Here is a 19,759-nt window from a genome sequence, read left to right as displayed (position 1 = left end):
GAAATCCTACTCCCCCAATATGATGATATTAGGAGGTCAGGCCTTTGGGAGATAATTAGAATTAGATGAGGTCATGAGAGTAAAGCACTCGTGAATAGGATTAATGTCCTTATAAAAGTTGCAAGAATGCTGGCTTCCTGTCTCTGCCCTCTGCAAGAGAAGGCGGGAATTTGTAAACAGAAGAGGGCTCTCCGTGGCATATGACCATGTTGGTGTCTTGATCTCGGATTTCTAGACTCCAGAACTGTGAGAAATAAATTCTTAATGTTTATGGGTTGCCCCACGTATGTTTATTACAGCAGCTTGAATAGACTAAGGCACATACATACACATACAAACATACTTATATAATACAAGCGTGTTATGAGATCACAATAATTTATAGAAGTTTTTCAAGTATATGCCCTTTGTACTTTAAAATGTTTTGCTTTATTTTTTAATGTTTATTTATTTTTGAGAGAAACAGACAGAGTATGAGCAGAAGAGGGGCAGAGAGAGGGAGACGGAATTGAAAGCAGGCTCCAGGCTCTGAGCTGTCAGTACAGAGCCTGATGTGGGGCTCCAATTCACCAGCAGTAAGATCATGACCTGAGCTGAGTCGGATGCTCAACTGACTAAGCCACCCAGGCGCCCCTTAATTGTTTTTTTAATGTATTTTTTTATAAAATAATTTTACAGTCAAAGGTAAGTAGTTCCCCTCTCCTCTGACATCCACCCATCCCTACCCTTGCCTTTTTTGTTATTTTTGGGTTCTTATCCGGTAGAAGACTGTTAGCTTTCTGTTAAATCTTCTATAGGTTTTTTTTGTTTTGTTCTCGTTTGTCTATTTATTTATTTGTTTTGTAATTTTATCAATCCCCAGTCCAGAGAACTGATGAACTACTCAACTCTTTGTAAAGAACGCTCTGTTATTCTGAGTGACAATTTATTCTTTTCCTGAGTGAATTCGTTAAGGCTTTAGGTGCCACAGAGACCGAGACTTAGGACCCTACAGATGGAAAAAACAAAACTGGAGATAGAAGAAAGGACTCAGGGGAAGCAAGGTGGGTGGAGGGAATCATTTCATCAATATTAATTGGTACCAATTTTCTATTATTCTTATTATAGCCTTTTCTTAGAAAAGAACATCTTTTATGTCCACATGGTGATATTTAATCAGTATAATTAGTAGCCCTAGTGGTAGACTCCTTCTACCTGCTGCTTTGCTGCTTTGTTTTTGCTCTAATAATTTACACAAGGATTTCACAAACCATAATCCATAGAGCTTTAGTCCTATAAAATATTCTGCCAAGGAAAAATATTAGATGTTCAAATACTTCTGTTAAGTTCATTGTCCTGTCTCAACCCCGCCCCCCACCATTTCCATCTCTAGGCACTAAACCACCTCCACTGAGATTTATTTCACTGGGAACATTAGCATAAGGCACATTAGCATATTAAAGGCTCTGATAAGTGCCAAAGGGTTATTTGTTTTGCTTTATTTTAAAGTGATTTAATTGCATTCAACTCAGCTTTTCTTAAATTTTCCCCCTGGCAACTTTTTCCCCCCCAGATAACCCCTATTAGTATTCTAAGATAATATCCTTCCCTCAGGACAAACTTTGGGAAACTGTGTTCCATTTATTGTGCAACCACAGTTGTCAAGATTACACATTAGAAAGTGCTTGAAATCAGACTTGAGCAATTATTCAGCAACCATTTATCCATGGTCTTGAGGTGAATGGGAGTCAAATGAGCTGAGGTTGATGGCTCTTTTCCTCCATGTGCTGGCTCTACTGACTATGGGTGAATCCTTTCACTTTGTGGGTATCAGTTTCCTTGACTATAAAGCGGGACCCTAATATTGCTGTGGCTGGACTGTCCTCAGTATCCAATGGGAAAATCAAGCAGTCTGTCAAGTGCTTAGTGCGCAGAGCAGAACTCGGTGTTTTTCTTCCCAGCCATCTCTCACGCTGCTCCATTCACAAATGAACAGTTCAAAATTAGCAACAATAAAATTCCAATTAAAAAAAAAATCTTTTTTTCCCCTTCAGGTTCTTATAAATTCTGAGAAAGACATCTACTTTACTTATCTTGGGTTAGTGGGTTAGTGATTTCCATGGCTACTGAAAAATAATTTTACAGGAGACTAATTGCAAAGCAGATCAATTTTTTGAATGAACGTCCTTGAAAATGTCTCTTTAATTTCTATTTAATTGGAACAGATTCATCTGCCGTCCTTATTCATGCAAAACTCCCATTTGACACCACTTAGTTCCAAACTAAATGAGGTAATGTAAACGATAAAAGCAGCATCACTGCATAGAAACACAAATATTCGGCTCATACTCTGGTCCACAACTGAAAAAGTGAGGAAAAGGGGACTCAGTGGCAAAACAAAGCCTGTGATGCCAACACTGAAAAGCGAAACCTTAACTGAAAGCATAAAAGAAAAAAAAAAGTAGAATTATAGGCCTTGTCATGACATTTGGAGACAGGATTTGTAGAAGAGAGTAAAAGATTCCATCTTGCTTTGAACGTACTTCTACATTAACTCTATTCCTTCAATGTGTCCATGGTACATGCTTAGTTCAAGCCAAGTCCAGTTCTAGGCAGGCTTGTAAATAAAATAATCATCAAGTCCACTGGGATGCCCTCTACCCTCCAGAGCTTACATCTTGTGTAGGTGGAGGAGAGGGCAAAGGTCAGGAAGCAAACAAAAACTAGGCACATAGGTACACAAGAGAGAAAATTGTAAACAAGTTAAATCCTCCGATGAAAATAAAACAGATTAATATGCTGGAGAGAGAGAGTTAGGAGAAACATGGGGAGATGTCATGAAAGTCCCCTCTAAAGAGGAGTTTTGCTATTAATGTATCTCTCCTTTAGTTTATGCCTTTCATTTGTTTGTGGGACGACCTATTATCTGCACATTTCTCATATAACACAGTGCCTGGTACACTGTGGCAATGAATGGCAAACAGAGAATTTAATATGAGGACATAAATTTAAACTTCAGCCTAAGGGATTTAGTTTAGTTATTACTGGACATATCCCAATCCTGAAGTGTTAAATCCCTAAATGGCTTTGTTACTTTAAGGTCTGGATTTCCTTTCTGTCTTAGTCTGCTCAGGCTGCCATTACAAAATACCATAGAAAAGGGGGGCCTGGGTGGCTCAGTTGGTTAGACATCCACCTCTTGATCTCAGCTCAGGTGTTGATCTCAGGGTGAGTTTAAGCCCCGTTGGGCTCCACCCTAGACCAGAAGCCTACTTAAAATATAGCAACAAGCAAACAAACTACAGAACAGATGCCTTAAATGACTGAAATTTATTTTCTCACAATTCCTAATACTGGAAATCCACTATCACAGTGCCAGTTTGATCATGCTGTAGTGATCTCTCTTCCTGGCTTGGCTTTCCACTGTGTGCTCACAGGGCTTGCTATGGGGAAAGAGGGGGAAGAGGGAGAGGGAAGACAGTAGAAAGGAGAGAGGCATGTGGGTAGGGAAGAAGGGGGAAAAAAAAGGGATGGAGGGAGAGAGAGGGTGAGGGAGATTGGGAAAGAGATAACTTCCTCTTTCTCTTGAATCCCTTTTTCTTTCTCATAAAACCAACTAATATGTCTTGAAGGCCCCACTGTCATGACCTAATCTAACCCTAATTACCTCCCAAAGCCCTTGTCTTCCAATCCTATCACATTCACTTAGGGCTTCAACATATGCATTTTCAGGGGGATATCAATATTTAGCCCATAACATTGTTTTAGCAGCTTTAAAAATAGGATGTGTTTACTAAATTGTTCCAGTCATCACTCAATTACCTGTAGAAATACAGCCGTGAATAAGATAAAGTCCCTTTTGCCCTAGAGCCTTAAGTCTAATTGTAGAAGCCATTTTGCATAAATTAGAATGGCAAACAAATCTGTTCAATGTGTGATACATTAGACATTTTCTTTAAATTTTGTAATGTTTATTTATTTTAAAGAGAGAGAGAGACAGAGCACAAGCAGGGGAGGGACAGAGAGAAAAGGAGACACAGAATCTGAAGCAGGCTCCAGGCTCTGAGTTATCAGCACAGATACGTGGGGCTCGAACTCATGAACCACAAAATCATGACCCGAGCTGAAATCAGACACTCAACCAACTGAGCCACCCAGTCGCCCCAGATTAGACATTTTTAAGAGAAAAAGTTCTTACAAGTAAGCTTCTAACTGGCCCCCAAATGATCATGGACGCCTGATACTGACAGCTTTGTGCCATCATCAATCTCTCACATCTTACTGGTCTATGTGGCCAGTAGCATAAGGTAGAATTGATGGTTTGTCATTTCCAAGATTATATTGTACAAGCTGTGGCCTCCTTCTTGAGCTTTGTCTCTTTTGGATTATTTGTACTTGAGAAGTCATGCCATGAGCAGCAGTAGGGAGAAAACCACATGGTTTAAAAAACTGAGCTATATAGCTAATAGTCATAAGGAACTGAGACTGCAAACCACCACATGAGTGAGCTCAGGGGACGATTCTTTTCTAGATGACTGCAGCTCTAGCCCACAGCTTGACGACAATCTCAAGAGAGACCCTGAACCTGGAAACACCCAACTAAGTTGCTTCTAGATTCTTAATTGATAGATACTATGAAGTAATAATTATAGATTGATTTAAGCTGCTAAATTGGGGGGGGGGGCGTTTGTTACTCAGTATGGAGAACCAATGGAAGTCTTGGATTGCGGATAGTTTGAGAAACAATGGTGTGGAGCATTCTTGACTATTAGATATTGAAGGTTTAAGTAAGAAGTAGCTAGTTCTTATTAAGCATGGCTGGATGTGTTAGAAAATAAGACCAATTATGGCACTGTAACAAACTAGATGAGCTGTTGATACTTCTTCCAGCTGTAAGATCAAATTATCCAGAATCCAAGCACTGTTATCTCCCATTACGTCAGGAATGAGTCAAATAACAAGAGCTATTTATAATGAATGTCATGGCCTTTTCCTGTATTTTAACCGATAACACTTATTATTTTAATAATTCTGAGTAGATTTCAGTAGGAGTGGGTGTGAGAATGTGTGTATGTACAGGAAAAAAATATCGGTTTTAACTCTAAATGCAAAAATTATTTTTAGATATCCTCCATACACATACCTGAGGCATGGGATTCTGCTTCCTGAATGCCTTTCTGATAATGCCTTCCTTTATTGATTCAAATGATCCTCCTCTTTCCTAACAAGGGTAAGACTTTCATTCATAAGTAACTTCTTTTCTGGGTGGAACAGGTTGCCTGGAAATACATTTGATAAACCAATAAGCACTGATAATATTTGACAGGATAGAAACCGAGAGTAACTTCAGTTTCGAATACAAAAGTGAGCCAAGACTAAAAACCTGAGTTTTATTTAGAGTTGTCATGCAGATACAAAGAAGATTTGTAGCTTTCTTTGATGTGCTTACATGAAATGCCTATAGTCAAACGGCTATTTTTAAACTTGAGAGGAAATTCAGGACAAAAGGAACATTTTAAATATAAAAGGGAATTCGGAAAGATCACAAAGAAGTGAAATCACGATTACAAAGTTCAAAGACACATTGTTCTTCAAATGCCAAGAAGCTGACTTAAGTATCATTGGTGACCCTCATTCAAGGGAGACTTTCTAGGTTTCAAGGAAGCTATGGACATGAGGCCATTCTTTTGCCACCTTTTCAGAAAATGCTGTGTTTTGGGAAATCATTCTTTTTTACTTTCTTGAGATGAATTCCTGTGTGTGCATTCTTGTCAAGCAACATTTTCTCTCTTTCAACTACTACGCTACACTTTGTGAACTGAATAAGGAGATCTTAATAGCAAGATCATTGGCCTCTTGTGTTAGGAATCAAGTCAGCCAAACCACCAGAGACCAGGGAGAGGATTTTGATGTGTCAGTCCCCTGCCTGTGCAGGGGAAATACTGGAGACCAGGAATTGGCCCCCACATAGATAGGAAGGTAAAAAATTGTTCTAAACATGGGTAAGAAGTCAGGCTGAGTGTTCCCAGGTGTCAAGGACAGTTCTAAAAGTCATCCCTAAAGTCATAAGGATATAAATATGGCATATTTAGGCCAATGAGGACTAACAGAGTGAGATCTACTGTCTTATGTCATAGTAAAGTTCCAACAGATAAGAAAGGCAACTTTTATGGAGTTCCAACTCTGCAGTTTAAGAACAATGGCTCATTTCTTCCTCACAGCAGTTTTGCAAAATGGGTTTTATATACATTATATAAATTTACAAGTTGGGTCTTAGATAAAGTGATTTGACTCGTGTTAGAGTCAGTATTCAAATCTATGACTTTCTGATGCCACGTTCTGTTACTACTAGATGGTATTTTCCCCCATGTGGTTGAGGGCAACACAGCCATTGATTAAAAATAAGAAAATTGGGGGATTGCTTTTGTAAGGGATCTCAGGGCATCTAATACAAACCCTTGATTTAATAAATTTTTTAAAAATAGGTCACATTGATACAAGCTATGATTCTGAATTCTGTATTTCAGACACATTAATGTTGGTCATATAAATATCAAAGCCTTAGAAATCACAAAGAATGTTTTCTTAAAAAATGAATTAAATGTACAAATATGAAAAATATATGTAGTTGAATGCCACTTTCAATTTTCCTTTTGACAATAATTTTAAGAGCAAAGTTTTATCTAAAAACCGTTTGTACGTGGGTAATCAATCAGCCCTTTTCAATTGTCCAGTAAACTTTTGTTTCCAGAAAGTAATTGCTCATAACATTGCTTCAATATTTGAAATTTGTTTATATTTGTACAGTAAGGCAGTTCAGCAGGATGTTGTCCATTTACTGATTCTTTCATCCTGCAGCAAGCATTAAACACCTTCTATATCCCTTCTATGACTAGGAACACACTCGTAATCAAGATCCTAATGAGTTTATCAAATGAAGTACACTCTGAAACATTTACACATAATTTAGGACTATGGAAAAATACCAGCTTTGAGATCCCATAAGGAGTTCTCCTAATTCTACTTTGGGGATCATAACGAGATAAAACAAACTCTTTCCAGGAAGACTTTCTAGAAAAGGTACTTTATGAATATTCCTACCAATGTCTAATACACATAAAAGGTTAACTTGTTAATGATTTAAATTTTTCTAAATCAAACTGTATCCCAGAAGAATAAAACTCCATTTCTAAAATGGACTTTTAAAAGCCTTTTTTCCTTTGTTAACTAACCTTTTACATTTGAGGAAAGCAGGGAAACCACACCTGGATCTCTTGCGGTGGTTCAGAAAACAACTCTAAGAGTAGAGCTTGGTGACCTTTGTTGTTTTATTGTTTATTTTATTTTTTTATTTTATTTTAGCTATTTAAAGTTGCTAATACCATGCTTTCAATTCTAAAAGATATGCAAGGTGTCCTTTTTTAAAGGAAGGCAAATGACTTGTATTTTGTTCTTTGCTTATCAGTTATTCCAAACCATGTATCACCTAGAAGTTAAGACCCCTGACCAACTACATATATTGCTGTTCTACAAATGAGAACGCCTATGGTTCTTACAAAACAAATTATAATTTAAACTACTAATTCATTCATTCTTTTAATGGATTAAAGAAATAGGACTATAATACAAGCATATTGTAACAAGCCATTGTAAGTTCTAGAAGAAAAATTTAGTTACTTTTTATGTCACACCTCCAATCTTATCTACTGGAGGTACAATAAAAGATGGATATGTGTCTTTCTTTGTGATGATAAAAAGAATCAATATGTTGGGGGCACCAGGGTGGCTCATTCGGTTAAGCATCTAACTTCAGCTCAGGTCATGATCTCGCAGTCTGTGGGTTCGAGCCCCATGTCGGGCTCTGTGCTGACAGCTGGAGCCTGGAGCCTGCTCTGGATTCTGTGTCTCCCTTTCTCCCTCTGTCCCTCCCCAACTCACGCTGTGTCACTCTCTGTCTTTCAAAAATGAATAAATGTTAACAAAATTCTTAAAGAATCAATATGTATACATAAATACAGTATCCATAAAAAGAAAAAAAAAAGAATTATAAATATATATTATACATTCTCAGTTGGCAGTGATATTGCCCCCAAGTGTTGAAAATTGATTCTTGGAGGAATGGATGTTAGGTATTACAATTGTTTTTGACTCTCCCAAGAATTACAGGACATGAACAGATATACGGTGTATCTGTGGTATTAAAATTTAATGGGAGGAGGGCAATTAGGGATAAAAAAAAGTCTGAAAGGGCTCCTTGGGGGGCAACAATGAAAAATGTTGACAAACATTGGTATATATATATATACATACATATATATATATATATATATATATATATATATATGTATATGTGTGTGTGTGTGTGTATCCGTATTTGTGTATATAAGTACACTTTTATGTACATTATTTTTTTTATTTTGAACAAAAATAGGATATATTATTCTCTCTATTCTGTCTCTTTGTTCACTTGACATGATCTGTCACATGTAAATCAGGGCCGACATATGCAAATACTTAAAGAGTTCAGGTGAGTAACATAACAAGAAAACCAGGGGTTGGGGAAGAGTATAGACCATAGCAAAATTGAGAGCCCATGCTCCTTTACCCTTTACCTCTTGAGGAGTAGCAGTGTCCAGCTCCAGCTAATAGTTGCCATGAAAGAATATTCTCTGATTTGACAAGCAATACTAGAAGTCTGAATTAAAAAAAAAAAAATTAAGTGTTAATTCATTTTTGAGAGGCAGAAACACAGTGTCAGTGGGGGAGGGGCACAGAGAGAGGGAGACACAGAAGAGACATTTCTCCAAAGAAGACATCCAGATGGCCAACAGACACATGAAAGGATGCTTAACATCGCTCATCGTCATGTAAATGCAAATTAAAACCACGGTGAGGTCTCATGTCACTCCTGTCAGAATGGCTAAAATTCAAAACACAAGAAACAACAAGTGTTGGGGCAATTTGTAGGAAAAGAAGCTCTCATGCACTGTTGGTGGGAATGCAAACTGGTACAGCCATTGTGGAAAACAGGATGGAGTTTCCTCCAAAAGTTAAAAATCAAACTACCCCTGTTCAGGACTACTGAATTAGAAACTCTGTGGATCTACCCAGTAAGCAGAATGTTTAATAAGGAATTTCTTATGCAATTTCAAGTTTGAGGACCAAGGACATTGCATACTTTTTAATGGATATATAACAGAATTGAACTCCAAAATGTGAAAGCAACACACTTTGTTAAAGCCATTCCCTTATTATGCCACATCTTCTTTATCCATTCCTCAATCAGTTGATGGACATTTGGGCTGCTTTCCTATTTTGGCTACTGTAAATAATGCTGCTGTAAACATAGTTGCTGCATATATCCCTTTGAATTAGTGTTCTTGTATTATTTGGGTAAATAGCCAGTAGTGCCATTGCTGGATCATAAGGTAGTTTGATTTTTTAACTTTTGAGGAAACACCATCCTGTTTTCCACAGTGGCTGTACCAGTTTGCATTCCCACCAACAGTGTATGAGAGCTTCTTTTCCTACAAATTTTCCCCAACGCTTGTTGTTTCTTGTGTTTTGGATTTTAGCCATTCTGAAATGTCTGTTCATATCTTCTCCCCATTTTTAATTCGATTATTTGTTTTTTGGGTGTTGAGTTTTATAAGTTCTATACATATTTTGCATACTAACCCTTTATTGGATATGTATGTCACTTGCAAAATCTTCTCCCATTTCATAGGTTGTCTTTTTAGTTTTGTTTATTCTTTCCTTCACTGTGTCTAATTTTAGGATCTAATAGATATTGTCCATTTTAGGATCTAGTAGGTATTGTAAACTTATTTTAAAAATGTTGCACAGAGGCGCCTGGGTGGTCAGTCGGTTAAGTATCCAACTTCAGCTCAAGTCATGATCTCGTGGTTCCTGAGTTCCAGCCTCGCATCAGGGTTTCTGCTGTCCACACAGAGCTCACTTCGGATCCAGATCCTCTGTCTCCCTCTCTCTCTGCCCCTCCCCCCTGCTCTCCCTTTCTCTGTCTCTCAAAAATAAATAAGCATTTTAAAAAATGTTGCAGAAAGTCAAACTCTGACCAGCAATATATGCGAGCATGCTTATCCCAACATTGACATCCTGGGTATTAGAACATGTTTTAATGCTCTTCATTTTTTTAATGTGTATAATGTTCTGACTTAGAAGGCAGCTTAGAATTTTTTTCTAAATTTTCTTTTTTCTTTTTCTTTCTTTTTCCTTCCTTTTCTTTCTCTCTCTCTTTCTTTCCCTCTCTCCTTTCTTTCCCTTTCTCTCCTTTTTTCCCCCTTCCTTCCTTCCTTCCTTCCCTCCTTTCCTTCCTTTCTTTCTTTCTTTTTTTCCTTCTTTCTTTCTCCCTCTCTCTCTCCCTCTCTCCCTCTCTCTCTCTTTCTCCCTCTCTCTTTCTCTTTTTCTTTCAGAAAGAGAGAAAGGGACAGAGAGAATCTTAAGCAGGCTCCATGCCCAGCCGACTTGGGGCTGGATATTATGACTAACCGCGAAATCATGACCTAAGCTGAAATCGAGAGTTGAAGGCTTAAAAAACTGAGCCACCTAGGTGTCCTGAGAAGTTTTTAGTCATGTGTTTGCATTTCCTCCTCTCAGAGAGTTTGCAGATATCCCCAAGCTGACAGTGGCAGGGTTGAGAGGTGAGCCAACACATTGTACACAGTGTCAATTTTTTTCATATCCTTACCTTCTTCCTAGGGTCCACCCTCCCATCAAATCCCTGTTTTCTTCTCACAGGGAGCCCACTAAGCCATTCATTATTTTGCACCATTCTGGCAGGTCTCTAAGTTTTCCTTTGGAATTATATTCATTTGTTTATTTCCTTTGCCCATTTACCTACTTAATAGTCTATTTTTTCCTTATCAATTTGATGTAGCTCTGTGAAAACTAGGCCATTAACAATTTGCTTTATATAATATTGTTAAGAAATGAATTATGAAAGCTACTATTTTACTTAATTAACCTAATTTGAGCAAATTTAATTCTAATCATATTAATCATTTAAAACAACTAGTATCATTTTTCTTTTTTGCTGCTTTTAGAAACTCTATTTAACATCATGCATTTTCAGTATAATGCTATAATAAGTTAACTGCAGAAAAGCCACTAATGAATATTATTTTACTTTATTAACTCACAGCGAAGGAACTATAAAGCTTTAAGTAGCTTATATGAAAGTTAAAAACTTTCTAAACTTAGAAATGAAATTTTTTTTTTTTTTTGAGGGGCGAGGGGTCTTTCTCTCAAGAGCTCCTATTTCAAGACCCATATGGGATTTCAAAATACAAGTAAATAAATGTCAAAGCCTCTTGGCCTCTGCTCTGCCATTCTTTGCCTGAAATCCTGCCAAAATGAAATTTTCCATTCAAGGACTGGCATTTACTAAGCTGATTTTTTTAAAGACTCACTTTCAGAAGTAGTGGAAATTCTGTGCAACTTTTGACGTTCCTCTCTGGATAGAACAGCTGCCTCTGTAGACATTTTCCACAATGGTAACTTTTTTTGAAAAACAGATTTTTAGTCCTTCCAATTCTTCAGCAACTGGGTCTATTGGCTTTTCCTAGTGCCAAGCATAAAAGATAAACAGCAGTCAAACTAAAAGCTGGTGTTTCACTAGGTATAGCAGCACAAACAGGAAAGAAAGAGAAAGGACAGAAGAGAAAGTGGGAGAGAGGAGAATGGTCTAAAAGTTCACTTGCTGGAGGGGCAAGTGAGATAAATCTCAGAAAAATTGTCTCAACAAAACTGAGCTGTAGTGAGACTGGCTGTCTGCTTATTCACATAACACCATTTTCAGTTACTGTTAAGATCAAATAGTTAAGAGCTGAGTGCATTTAAAGAATCCAAGGGGGAAATATGGAGCCCCCTCAGAACAAAGTAAAGTGTTAGGATTAGGGTGCCACTTCTGTTTGCCCAGTGTTGGTGGGAAAAAGGGGGAGTGCTTTTGGGAGCCTGTGAAAGAGTGGGGACTGGGAAATGGAAACTAAAATTGTCAGCCAGCAAAATCCTGCAGTATTCCTGAGTGAAACTTTAAAAAGTTAACAAGAAACTGCGATAAATTCAAGGTAAAAATGAAAATTACAGGAAGTTAGGTGAGAAAACTGAAATCCATCTGAAATCGAACTGTTTGCACTTCTAAAAGCAATGGCTTGAAGCAGCAAGTTACTAGTCTGTCTTGAGGCTTTCTTCCCAACCTACTTAATTCTCGAAAAGCCTTTCACTGCTTTTCTCATAGAGAGTGCACCCTGAAATTATCTCCCTGCGAGCCTTCCTTTAATTTCCGACTTCTTTTCCTCTTGTCAGACCTAAGGCTCCTTTTCCTCATAGAGTATTTGCTCAGCGACGAATCACAGAGGAGGTAGCGAGGTAGAAAAAAGTTTTGTGGTTTGGGAAACTTAGGCCTTTGTTGTGTCATTTCCCTTGCCCCTCCACGCCCCCAACCACGTGACCAGGAAAGGCCGGAATTTTGTGAATGGAGCCGAAAGGTTGCTGCTGGGGCGGGAGAAGCTCCGCCCCTTCCCTGGAGCGGCCAATCTCCTAGCGGAGCGCTGCGAGGTCAGCAATAAACAACAATGGGCTGGGAAACCACGAGACGTTATTGGCTGCGGCAAGAACCTCGCGGGGGCCTACCCTGAAGCTCCACCCCTTCCCGGTTACCCTGGATACCCGTCCGGCTCTGGCTGCTGAGGTCTTCGGAAACTGTTGCTCACGTTACAGAGGCTGGGTTATCCCGGGAATGCTGGGCGGCGGGACACCCTTGCTATTGGCTCCCCGCCTGATTGCACCCTCAGAATGCACCCCAGAGCGTCTCTATCCTGCGTTGCGAACCCGACTGTGCACAGAACCCCTCTCTGACCCGGGTTAAAATGGAGTTCCCGCTCAAAATGCTTGTAGGTGCGCGCGTTTGCACCGGCTACTCTGATTTACTAGTTTCAGGGAATGCGCTGTGGGTGTCCTTGTTGTCCACAGTTATTGGGTGTTTCCCCAGTAACACTTTTTCTGTTGTTTATTACAAAAAAATTTTTTTTTTTGGCGTAGGTATTTACCCTTCTGTTTCCCTCCATGGGTCCAGAATTGAGTCTTGTGTGCTCACCCTCTCATTTTAATGCGTCTCCATAGCGTTCCATTTAGGGAACGAAACTTTATAGAAATTGAGAACTACAGCACGTTTCCCTACGGGCGGAACAGCTGCCGGAAACGTCCTTTGGTCTGGTCGCCATCAGTATCACAAGTGAATTTCAACACGGTGCACCAAGTCCCTGGTCAGATCCCCACGGCCTCCCATCCACTGTTGGGCCGAGGCTGCTTTCTAACGACTTTTTACAGCCCCAAGCCTCCTAGGCGCGTCAGGGATAGTGGTTTCAGAGTCGCAACCCTCACTTTTTAATGTCGCGAGCATTGTCCTTGAAACCCGAGCCCCAACCCCGCTCGCCCCCACTCCCGGCTGGGGCTGTTTAAAAGCTGGAGAGGAAGTGAAAGCGTCAAGTACAGTAAGTGACACCCTCCGCCTCCTTGTATACATAACAAAAGCTCAGGAAACGTTCGAGTCCCTAGGATATCCGAGCCACCCCATTCCCTCCCCGCTCCTCCCCTCCTCCATAGTGGACTGGAAGCACCTTGTCCCAGTACACACGTGGGACGCATTTGTTTTTTATAGTTTTCTTCACCTAGGTTGCTCTGTGGTCCTGCTAATTCTTCCTCCCAATGCACCCCCTCCTGACAAGCAATGCCTCAGCTCCCAGGTGATTTTACTCATGGATTCTTTATTTTACTGTCCCATGAACGATAATAATCTTGTTTTACTTGAGGGATGGCTGATAAAATGAAATATTTTTGATAAACCATTATGGTGGTGCTGGATGTTGCAAAACAGGGGAAGAATTTGGGCCAAAAGCTTAGTGGGAACGAGGCTATAGAGCGAGGTGGGTTCGTTATCAGGTTAAAAGTACAGGGGGCTGGAGATCTTGAGGGAGGCGATTCGGAGGAGTAAGGAGGCACAGGCTTGGTGGATCGCACTTCAGGGTATGTATCCGAACCGAACAAAAGTGCTTTAGGAAATCAGCCCAGTAGTGGACCTAACACACCAGTAAGGAGAACTAGCGACACATGGCTTCAGTGTCCCGGACGCCTTAACAATAAGCAGCGGCTTAGGAAGGCAGCTGATTTCCTCTTAGGCGTTTGCTGACTGTGGACCCAGCGCCAGCCCGCGGAACATCCCTGTAGGAAGAGGGGCGCGAGAGATCCACGAGAAGGGGCAGCAAGCCGCCTGATTGACAGCTCGAAATCTGATCTTGTGAAAGAGACGCGGAGCCAATGGGAGGCAGCGATCCATCAGTTTGGATTGGAGGCCCCTGGAGGAGAAGTAGAGGAAAAACCACCGAATTGAGCTCTGTCAGAGGCGCTTTCGGCTTCCAAGGGGGAAGTGCTGGGCGATAATTAATGTTTTTATTAAATTTGGAGGGAATTTTTTGCAGCCGTTCGCCTAGCGTGGCCTTCAGGTGGGTCTTTCCAACAACTTTTTATGTCTCTCCAGATAATTGCATGGTTGTGGGTTGCAAAAACTATCCTTATGAAAGAGGTGTCTCCGTCTCTCTAGTCCCGTTAGGTGCAAAGCAAGTCTCGTTGATCGCCATTGCTAGTTTTGCACACGTTTGCGAATCAGAGCTGCCCGGGGTACACCGACCGCGCAGGGAAACATCGAGAGTGTAAATAAATACATCGCCTCTTGTTCGGATTTTTGCTACTGCCGAAAATATGTAAATTGTGAACTCTCTTGGCTCTCTTTGGATCCAGGTGAAGGAGGCTGTGTAGGGAGGGTTATTTTTTGTGAATGGGACTGTCTGAGGGTAATTAGCTATGCAAATTCAAGAGCTTCATTCATGATTTTTTTTTTTTTTTTAGCCTAAAAGCCATCTTGTTCCCCTCTAGGTTGATAGAAGTCCACATCCCGAGGAAATCTCCAGCTAAATGCTCAAAATATAAAACACTGAGCTGAGCTTTGCGAAGAGCAGCAGGATGGATGGATTTTATGACCAGCAAGTGCCTTACATGGTCACCAATGTGAGTGATCAGTTCGAAAGTTGCTGTTTATAAACTTGACTCCAACGGAGGGGAGGGGGGGGGGAGGAGAGAGAGAATGAGAAGGGAGGGGGTAAGGGGGTTGGGATTGCAGATACTTTATCTGCTTTGTTGCCACTGTAGGGCGACTCTGCTTCTAGAAGCCCAGTCTTCAAAATGAGCTTACCTTTCAGTGACTTGGATAAGGCATAGTTTTGTTTTAAGACCCCCCCCACCTTTTTTTTTTCTGATTAAAGTGCCCAAGATGAGTGGAAGAGGAGACGGAGGGCAGCAGCAGCTGCACTCAAAGTTTTTGGCTGGGTTTGTCTGCCACATTGAAAAGAATGAAGTTGAGACTAATGCTGACACTTTTTGTTTACATGGGGTGTTTTTCTTTCTTTTTTTCTTGTCTCATTTTTTCCTCATATTTTTCATTTCACCACTCTATTTATGCTTTTTGTTTTGGGGGGTATCAGAGAGAATAAAACTCACTGTATTATAGTCTAGCTTTAATCTAGCTGAAAACGACTTTAAGTGTGATTGCTTAATGTTTTGATGCCAAGATGCCATGAATACAGGACTGATAAGTAGTAGTGTGTTCCGCTTGGCTGGTAACAACTCTCCCTGGTTGTTGAATTCTCAGCTTTCACTGTCAAATGAGCGCAGAAAATGAAGATTAGATTGGATACTACGGACTTTTATTTTTCTATGCAGAGAGAAGATCCAGTAGACTTATATATGCATGTGTTTTTGTGTATATGACATCTGAGGTTTACATTTTTTTTAAAGGATTTTTTCTTTCCCTTTGTAGAATCAGCGTGGGAGAAATTGTAACGAGAAACCAACAAATGTCAGGAAAAGAAAATTCATTAACAGAGATCTGGCTCATGATTCTGAAGGTGAGGTTTGATTTTGGGCTGAATCCCTGCTCTTTACCTATACTCCCTACCCTCATAAAGAAGAGGAACCCTTAAATCTTAGCTTAAAAATAATATTCTTTCAAATTCTTGCATTTAATTGAGACTTTTACTTGTAGCAATTACCATAATGTGACAGTTTGCATTGGAGGATATTTTATGGCCCTGTCACAGACTAATGAAAGAAGGAAATAAAAAGTTAACAGTGACATCCTTCTTTTAATCACTTTTGTGTTTAAATATTCTGGTCCATATGGCATATAACTAATCCCATACACTAAGGTAACAGTTTTAAAATATCCAACACAGTGGGACATAAGCAGCCACGTATACTACTTAATTTCTCCTTTTTACTTTATCAGAAGTAAAACAATATAAATGATTGCTTGATTTCCCATTCCCCTTACACTGAAACCATATACTATTATAAAACTTTTCGTGGATGATTTCAATGACTACATGGTGAGGTCCTAATATCTTGTTTATAGGCCGTCAAGTGTTCACTGAATCGTAATTAAGGCCTAATTAATAATTATAGTAACTATTTGAAAAATTACGATTTTTTTTTAAATGCACTGTTAGCTAGGAGTTCAATATATTATAAATTATTCCAGACATACGGTAACATTCATAATGAACTTAATCTACTTAGATTTAATTATCAAAGTTCATTTTGCCATTTTGATTAGGTGTATTGAATTCTGAAACTTAACTCAAATCTTCATCCATATTGGGCACCCCTCTCCCTCCTACTATGACAGAATACACAGTTTTGGACTTGGTAATAAACAGGTGCCAGGGAATTACCTTGCTTTGACTTTGTAACACCTATTAATGTAGAAATTTTCCTCTACAACATTGTATTCAAAAGTTGTCTCTTTCAGTTTTGAGGCATTGAACCTCAAAACATACAGTGCTTTAGAAATTATACCATGTTCTGTTAAATCTTTTATATAAGGTCCAGAAGATAAAAAGAAAATGATTTGCAGTCTTTCTAATCTTTCCCCTGTGAGAGCTGACTCTGTTTAAGAAAGGTTTACGTGGATAGACACACCTTCACCTCAGCCTTTTTGTGACTCCTAGTATATGTGTGTTTGGTCTCCCGGATCTTATTATATTAAATTATTGGTTAAAAGGGGGAAACTCCTGCCTTTATTATGTATTTCACTAAAAGAGTTTTTTAAAGAAGTGTTGCTTACTAGCAATTACAATGGCAGGATTATTGAGCTATTTAAGTCATGAATCCTATTTTCTTTTTATATTGACTCCCCTCCCTAAATTAAATTGAGATTTAATACCAACTTCATGACAAACAGTTCCCTTTAATGGAACCTAAAGGATTTCAAATCTTTTGTTTATGTCTCTGACTTGTTTTTTAGAACTCTTTCAAGATCTAAGTCAATTACAGGAAACATGGCTTGCAGAAGGTAAGGCAAAAAATTGCTTTAAAAAGAGGGGAAAAGCAACTCTAGAAGGGGTAAAAAAAAAAAAAAAAAAAAGTCCTGAACTTGCTGTCTTAATGTTCAACCCAATTAATTGAGCTCTAAAAGAGCCACCTCATGTGTCATGCATACATTAGAGTCTCTGATGAGTTTGTCTTTGGGGAATCTGGGGCTGCACTACCCAGTGTCATCACAAATTACCAGGAGAAATTGCTTCCAGCTCCCAATCACATCTGCTTTTGGCAAGAACTAAAGCACCAAGACTTCAAGTTCTAAGCCTCTGTTCAGATTTTAATTGCAATTGATCAGGTTTATATTATTGTACCTCGAGAGACCTCCTAGAGCCAGAACCCGGCTTGCTGTTTCTTTTAGAGCAGCGCATATCATTATTTGGTGTTCTGGTGGAGGACTTTTCTGATGGCAGAAATTAGTTTCTCTGGGTTCATCAGGACGGGATGCTTCAAGATTTAAGTGCAAGTGTCTTCTTTCCACCTTGTTCACAGCACAGAACGTTAGGTGTGTATGCAATACTTAGGAAATCTATGGCTTTAAAAGAAATCTTTGGGGGATTTAAGGATTCAAAATAATGTTTTCTATTTGTTACTATTAGGTGATAGTTACTGAGATGGGTTTTGCTTTTATGTCACTTTCGTTAGGATTTATTTAATATGGCAAGGTGGCATCTAAAGGCAGTACTTTTGTTTTTAATTACTTTTTAGTAAAATTTTGTGCTGCAATCTATTTTATCTTTTATTGGGTACAACTTTATTTTACAGGAACAATGAGATACTGCTTCAGTACAGTTTAATACAACTTGGGAAATGCCTAATATTGAGGGACTTTTGTTAGTGTCCATAATTTGAAATTTTTCTTTTGGATTTGTCATGATAAATATGGAATATTAATTTTATCCTATCATGTGTTTTATGGGAAACACAAAAAGAAAATTATACATTTTTAAGCCCTGAGTCTAATTTGTATTTCTCTCTGTCTGTTGTATGGATATGCAGTTTCCGGAACAGATTTCTAAGATTGTTAAAAGATGAGAGAGAAGGTCTCTTTAAATGGAACCCAAGTGTTGCTCTTGCTACTTTGAGGCTGACTGCAGGGTTTTATCGGGGGTCTTGCTTGCAGTTCATCAAGTTGCTGTTAGCATGTAGAATAAGTTTCTTTGTTTTGCTGATATTCTTGTTCTCTAAAAAGCTTTTGCAGTCTTTATAAATCTTTTAAGTTAAATAGCTTTCCTAGTAGCCCTTTGAAAGGGTGATTTAATTTGCATGTTCATAAAAGGTGAGTATTGATGAAAGCTTTAGTTACATTTAAAGGTCATTTTGCTTGTCTCTGTAAATGAAACTTATTGCAACAGATTACTTAGTATTGCGACATATACTATACCTTAAAACTTAACTTTTTTTCAGAAAAATTTGCACAGAGGTCCTTGCGTTAACTTTGATGTGTTAGTTTTGCAAAGTTGAAGGTTGTGAGGACATTATGTTTAGGAGGGCATTTGTTTGCTTATCTAAAATAACTGGAAATATCTATTTTAATTGTTCTTGAAGATTTTTGGTTCTTAGATGTTTAAGTCTCATTGATTCCAAGGCAGTGCTCTTGCTGGCAGATTTTGAATGTGCATAGCAACTCTGTTTCTGGAATTTTAAAATGTGGATTCTGTGTCAGACTCTTGCCATTTTATAATCAGTTTTACTACAGTCTCTTACTTTTGTTTTGTTTATTTGTCGCTCGGGTAAGTGATTTCAATAACTTATCCAAGTTAATCTGTTTTAAAACTCTGCACTACATATATTCTTACCTGTGATTATTAACGTACCTATAAATCAGATCTGAAAGATTTAGCTTTATGTAAAACAAACCTGGAAAATGACTGATGTATTTGGAGGAACATGGACTTTTACATAGAAGGTAATTCATAAGCTTAAATAAGTTCAGGAATTAATCCTCAGGGTGTTTTATCGAATACCCAGGTGGGTGACTGTTTATAAACTATGGATAAGGCTGCATTTTAGAATAATGTAAACAGTTTTCAGAATAGTTTACGTTAATTTATTCTATCATGATATAAACGTAATGCTGTTACTATGATTTTTTAAATCTTAATAATGGAGAGTTCTTTTTTTACTATTTGTTAATAGACTGCACATTTATTTGTATTTTTAGCAACTCTATATAATAATATTGTTTGCTTTAGCGTTTTAACTTGACTTATCCCACGTGTTGAACTCAGAACAGATCTTAAAATTACAGTAGGTTATTTGTAGCTAGGTTTGCCTATTTATGTCCTTCTGGACATCCACAAATTAAAACATTACCAGATTGGCAGACTAT

General features: G+C 38.7%; 1 protein-coding gene and 1 long non-coding RNA gene across 14 annotated transcripts in view; one reads left to right on the top strand and one right to left on the bottom strand.

The window, feature by feature from the left end:
- LOC123607649 overlaps nucleotides 1-12,366 on the bottom strand; it is a 29,130-nt gene extending 16,764 nt beyond the window's left edge. The window contains exons 1-4 of one of the 2 annotated variants that reach the window (XR_006716832.1): nucleotides 12,083-12,366; nucleotides 11,409-11,560; nucleotides 8,592-8,674; nucleotides 5,123-5,258 (exon numbers count right to left, since the gene is read on the bottom strand). This is a non-coding gene — a long non-coding RNA (uncharacterized LOC123607649). The remainder of the gene's footprint in view (nucleotides 1-5,122; nucleotides 5,259-8,591; nucleotides 8,675-11,408; nucleotides 11,561-12,082) is intronic. The other variant, XR_006716833.1, reaches the window with a different exon arrangement.
- A 1,807-nt stretch (nucleotides 12,367-14,173) lies between these two features.
- ETV1 (ETS variant transcription factor 1) overlaps nucleotides 14,174-19,759 on the top strand; it is a 92,188-nt gene continuing 86,602 nt past the window's right edge. The window contains exons 1-5 of one of the 12 annotated variants that reach the window (XM_045494962.1): nucleotides 14,174-14,498; nucleotides 14,597-14,793; nucleotides 14,929-15,060; nucleotides 15,869-15,956; nucleotides 17,354-17,401. In XM_045494962.1, the coding sequence (XP_045350918.1) occupies nucleotides 15,016-15,060; nucleotides 15,869-15,956; nucleotides 17,354-17,401 (181 nt within the window). In that variant the 5' untranslated portion in view covers nucleotides 14,174-14,498; nucleotides 14,597-14,793; nucleotides 14,929-15,015. Of the gene's footprint in view, nucleotides 14,499-14,596; nucleotides 14,794-14,901; nucleotides 15,061-15,215; nucleotides 15,407-15,868; nucleotides 15,957-17,353; nucleotides 17,402-17,599; nucleotides 17,933-18,610; nucleotides 18,707-19,759 lie in introns of those variants that run through there. The other 11 variants (XM_045494955.1, XM_045494954.1, XM_045494961.1 and 8 more) reach the window with 11 other exon arrangements.

Source organism: Leopardus geoffroyi, chromosome A2 (genome assembly GCF_018350155.1).
Source record: "Leopardus geoffroyi isolate Oge1 chromosome A2, O.geoffroyi_Oge1_pat1.0, whole genome shotgun sequence".
Lineage (NCBI taxonomy): Eukaryota > Metazoa > Chordata > Mammalia > Carnivora > Felidae > Leopardus > Leopardus geoffroyi.
This window is presented reverse-complemented; position numbering and strand designations above follow the sequence as displayed.